The sequence below is a fragment of the Leptopilina heterotoma genome, unplaced genomic scaffold (assembly GCF_015476425.1).
Source record: "Leptopilina heterotoma isolate Lh14 unplaced genomic scaffold, ASM1547642v1 Lhet_174, whole genome shotgun sequence".
Lineage (NCBI taxonomy): Eukaryota > Metazoa > Arthropoda > Insecta > Hymenoptera > Figitidae > Leptopilina > Leptopilina heterotoma.
In genome coordinates, this window is record NW_025110890.1 from 604,200 (window position 1) to 609,647 (window position 5,448).

The 5,448-nt window shown below is 23.3% G+C and overlaps 1 protein-coding gene across 2 annotated transcripts; it reads left to right on the forward strand.

Annotated features, from left to right (window-relative positions):
• Positions 1-411: 411 nt before the first annotated feature.
• On the forward strand, positions 412-5,059 carry LOC122499751 (FMRFamide-related peptides-like). Of its 2 annotated transcripts, none has more exons than XM_043608247.1 (3): positions 412-506; positions 3,193-3,572; positions 4,466-5,058. In XM_043608247.1, exons 1-3 carry the CDS (start codon positions 504-506, stop codon positions 4,659-4,661), a joined length of 579 nt encoding a protein of 192 aa, XP_043464182.1. In that variant the 5' UTR covers positions 412-503; the 3' UTR covers positions 4,662-5,058. The 2 variants fall into 2 exon arrangements, with proteins under 2 accessions (XP_043464182.1, XP_043464183.1); XM_043608248.1 differs by lacking the exon at positions 412-506 and adding an exon at positions 2,875-3,002 and having other exon boundaries at positions 4,466-5,059.
• Positions 5,060-5,448: the final 389 nt, after the last annotated feature.

Genomic DNA, 5,448 nt, shown 5'->3' on the forward strand with positions numbered 1-5,448 from the left:
TTATATGTATTCAAAAAATTTTCATATTAGTTATTATGACTTAAAGAATAACTGTTAATTTAAAAAATATATTAATAAATCTTCAACTTATATTTTGTAGGATAATCAAAAGAAAATTCGTAATAGAATAATAAAAGTTATCAATGATTTTTAGTTTAAAGGCAGGATACATTTCCTAAAGGAATTTTTCTATTTTGATTTAAATATTTAATTATACAATAAATTTATTTTAGTGTTTGAAAAATAATGAAGATTAAGATGATGGCAAGCAGAGGTGTAATTGAATCAAAATAATGTTGAGGTATCGTGTTTTACGCTTGGCCAATCATAACTCAGGTAAGAGCATCTATGCGTTGGTAAGCGGGTAAAAGATACAGACGTGGATGCTGCGCAAAGGCTCTATATAAGGGTGTAATCTCTAACCCCGACACTCATTTCACCACCAAGCTACTATAACATTAAGAACTACCTTCAACAACCAGTGACAAGTTTGTCCATACGATATGGTAAGCTGCGAGATATTAAAAGTGTCATCATATCTCCCCTTCAAAAACAAAAACAATTATGCACAATTGACTACGATTTACAAATTTTAAATTCATCACTTTTTAACATTTTTAAAAAGAAATTTTTTTTACAGTTATTCCTCAAAAAGAAAATTTGTAGAAACACTAAAAAGTTTATTTAGAAAAATTAATTCTTTTCTTTAAAAAATTTTTAAAAAAAATTTTTTAAATTCTTTTATGAAAAAATTAGATACATTACAAATTACATTAAAGAAGTTTTATATTAAAAAATTTTAATTTAAACTCAAAACTTTGTTTTATATTTTTATTTCACATCGAAGAGAAATAAAAAGTTCAGCATTTAGTCTTTAACGCTTTAATTAATTTTAAATTGTGTTTACTTTAATATTTATAATGTTATATATAATTTTTTATATTCTAATTTATAAAATTCACAAATTTTTTCTTAAACCTTAATTTTTGTATTCATATAATTATTTTCAAAAATAAGTAGTAGATCCACTTTTAAAATTTCGATAAATAAATAAATTTTTATTTCAGTTAATTATTAAACTGACTTTTAAATAATTCTTTACATTTTTAAGAAAATAATAAGTTTTCTAAATGAAAATTTCTTATTTCAAAAGAAAAGAGTTTTAATCACACAATTATTAATAACAGAAATTAAAGGTAAATACTTTATAAACCTTTTTTAAAAATAGATTTCTAATTTTTTCGTAACATTTTTTTATATAATAAATAAAGAAAAATTTAAGTTCAACTTTAAAAAATTTCAAAATACTATTATTTCAAAAATTGTGAAATAAAAGGAAATTAAAAGTCATGTGGTTGAAGGGGGATAAAAGTATAAAAATATTTTTCAAGGAAATATCTTAACAAGAGGCGCGCAACAAGTAGAGAGATTAGTGTGCGGACATCGTAAAAAGTTTTTTTTCCCCTTTTTTTTATGTTTCAAGTGCTAAAAAGTGTTAAAGAAAAGGAAAAAAAATTTATCGCGATTCTTTGGTGTCAAGTGAGAGTGAGAGAAGTGATGAGATTTTGTGACTATTACGTGAGTCGTTTAAGAAATGTAATTATTTTACGCCTCAACTGGGATTTTTCTCGCTAATCTTGAAAAATAAAAGCCATTCATTCTCGGAATATTTTTTCTCATTTGACAATAATTTTATTTGCACTTTAATTCAAAAAAATAGAACATTTTTCAAAGAATTGTAAATATTAAAAATTTTTTAAATATTTTAAATGTTTAAAATTTTGAAAAATTATAATTATTTCACATTATAAAAAAATTTCAAATATTTAAAATTTTAAAAATTGTAAATATTTAAAATTAAGAAAAATTACAAGAACTTTTATTTTTAAAAAACTAAATATTTTAAATATTAAAAAAAACAAATATTTTAGTTTATAAGATTAAATATCTTTGAATTTAATAGAATTAAAGTAATTCAATTTTTAAAAAAATTTATTTATTTATAAATTATAATAACTTTAAAATTAAATTTGCAAAAAAAATTTTCTCTCAAATGCATTTTTAAATAATTTTGACTAATTTCTATCGTTTTTTTGGCATTTGTGAACCAATTATTGGATCGCTTTTCTGTTTTCGCGAATATATGCGGAGGAGGAGTTGCGTCAGATCGTTATAAGGGTCGGTAGCGCAAGGTTAATTAAGTAACGTTACTCGCATATTAATCTTTCTCACAGGACCATAATATTATCAAACACGGTGATAACGATCTAATATTACTTATTGTCAAGTGTAATACAAGTTCTTAAAATTAATTAACGTTTATCATTTTGTTTGCAAAAAAAAGGCAAGAGCAATTCAAAACAGCTTAATTTAGCTGAAAAGAAAAACTTTATCTAATTATGGAATTATCCTATTGACATTTTTTTACTGTAGTCATTTTTTTGTTCAAGTTGAAAAATTAATTTAAACTCTAGGAAATTTTTTTTAAAAATCATATTCAAAAATGAAAAATATAATTACAAATTTACTATTTAAATTTTGTACTTAAATTTCGCATTTATATTTCTTATTTGCATTTATAGATATTAATACATTTTTTATTAAAAAAAAAAATTTTTTTAACTTTATATTGACATGGGTTAATTTTGAAAAAATTCTTGACTTTTGAATATTAAAATGAATTCTACTTTGAATATGGAAATGTTTCAATATGTTTTGACGCTTCAATTATAAACTTCATGTCACGTAGGCAACATCGTGTATGCAAAATGACAATTTACTTCGTGAGTCCATGAAAAGATCATAAAAAGAATGAGGCATCACGCCTTAAAATAACATAAAAATGATTTTAAAAATTCATACAGGATAGAGAGTTGATAATGCACTTTAGGGAATTTACCTTCTAAGGACGGCCAAAAAGTTATAAAAAGAAATATATAATTTTTTTTGAAATACCTCTATTAAATTTTACTGCGAATTTAAAATTTTTAATTTTTAATTGGGTACAGAATTTTTTATAAAGTCAAAAATTTGACAAATTTGAATATTTAAAAATTTTAATTAAAATAAATACATGTAACTGTATATTGAAAAAAATTTTTCAAACGTCTATCAGACTCTTTTTGTAAAATAAAAACTTAAATTTTGAATTTTTTAAGTTACTTAGGATTTAATTTGTTAATTTTTTTTTAGATTTCTCGGGCATTATTTTACGTAATTGGGCTGAGCTCAAACTGCATTTTATCGTCGGGACTCATATTGCCATCAAGCAGTGATATCAAAATTTTGAAAGCACCGAGAAATGATTACGGTTACTTGTTAAAGAGAAATTTGGAGGACAATTTTGAGGAAGCTGATTCGAAAGAGAGGCGCAGCAATATGGGCTCGTCATTTATAAGATTTGGTCGCAGTAATCCAATGGAAAAATTTAATACTATTGAGCAAAATGAGGATTCAAAAACTGAAAGGCAAACACGAACGAGGCCCGACGTTATTATAAGATTCGGCAGATCCGGTCAAAAACAGGGTCAAACTTATGATCGACATTCAAGGGGTGATCTCAAATTTATTAGGTAATAATTATATTTTATAATTTCTTTTACATACTTTTTATCATTAAAAAAAACATATTTTCAGTTTTTAAAAATTTTAATTTTTTAAAATTATTTTGAATTTCCAATTCAAATTTAAAATTTCTAATCTACAAAACGTTAAACAGAAATTTTTTTAAATAAAAATTTCTCTTCCCCTCAAGGTTTAAAATTTGCTTTACTTAATAATAATTAAGCAAAAATTAGTCGTTTGTATATGTTCTTCTACTGACTTTTAATAAGTTTTTAAATATATACAACCGAAATAGATGGGTTACTTTTTATAAGTTTTATTAAGGAACTAAAGTATTCTCGACAATACTTAAATGTTTTTAAAAAAGTTTCTAAATCCAAAATCTTTAAAAATTAATACTCTTCGAAAAATAGCGAAAGTCAAACTTTTTTTTATTTTAATTTAAGACATTTTTAAAATTATTTTTTTTTTGTATACATAAATGTAGTTGAAGTATGTGAATTGGAGATTAAAATTTTAATTAAAGTTCAGAGTTGTATTGGAAAAGAAATCAAATCCTCGATAACATTCGTGATTCAATTTAACATTTATAGATTTATACTTGATTGTTGACGGAAAATTATTCTAGTATTTTGCGTTTTTGTAAATATTTTTATTCGGAATTATTAAAAATTTACTCTAGATTGATAAATTTTTATTTTTCGAAATGTCCTTTAAAGATTAAAATTATTTTTTTTTAATTATCACTCTCTCCTTTTGACAATTTTCTCTAATTTGGAATACTTCAAAAAATACTTGTAAGAAATAAAAAAAGAACCTAGAAAAAAATTTTAAAAAATTTTAAATTAGAAAAAAAATTTAATTCAAGGGAATTAAAAAGAATTTAATTTTATTATTTCAGATTTGGACGTAATTATATACCGACGAATCTGGACTTGTCCTTAATTTGTTCAGACGTACCAGTGGATAGTGAAACCTATGAAAAAGGCCTTCGATTTTTTCCAACGAGACTTGCCCGACTTTGTAATGAGTTGGGCCTTAGTAATGATCGATATGAGTTTATTAGCGACGAGCAAGCTGAATTTAAGCAGGAATAATCTCGGATTTACGGTCTAGACCGAGTTCGTATATAAAGTTACATCGTTAATCGCTTTGTTTCACAATGTCAATACACTCCCATCCACCCCCTTCACTACCCACTTAACGGCTGCTTAACAATTGTCCAACAAAGTGATTTTATGAATTCAGCAAAATACGACTCGGAAAATTTGCCCGAAAGTGAGATTGCAAATATATATATATAACAAAAATTAAGTAAAATACATAATATATAAATTATATTGAATATCGCACTCAGAAAAACGTTTGTTTGATACCAAGTCAATTTAAAAAAAATTTTTTTTTACATCTAATTTCTAGATTCTACTCAATTTTTAAAATAATTCCTTAATTTCCTTAATTGCCTTCTCTTTTAATCAAAAAGCTTTTTAATTTACAAAAAAGTAATTTAACCAAAGAAAAAATTATTTTTAATTAAATGAAATACTTTTTAATCTATTGTTATATATATTTTTTAATATATTTTATTTATATAACAGTTTAGTTGTTTATTTTTATTAATTGTTGTTGCATTTAATTTATAAATTGTGACATTTAATTTAATTGTACGATAAATTAAAAAAATAACTTACGAAAAAAATATTTTTGGAAGCTTATAAAATGTTCAAATATCAAACGAATCGTTTTCAGTGTCAAAAGTGCTTAAAATGAAATTAAAAGAAAATTCATTTTTGGAATATTTCGAAAATAATCGAAATCTCACTGAAAGTTTAAAAAAAAAAGAAAAAAAAATTAATGATAAGAATATTGTTTAAAGTTAAAAGA

Coding starts and splice junctions, on each gene's coding strand:
- LOC122499751 (XM_043608247.1), top strand. Junction 3,573..4,465: donor GGTGATCTCAAATTTATTAG/GTAATAATTATA, acceptor TTATTATTTCAG/ATTTGGACGTAATTATATAC.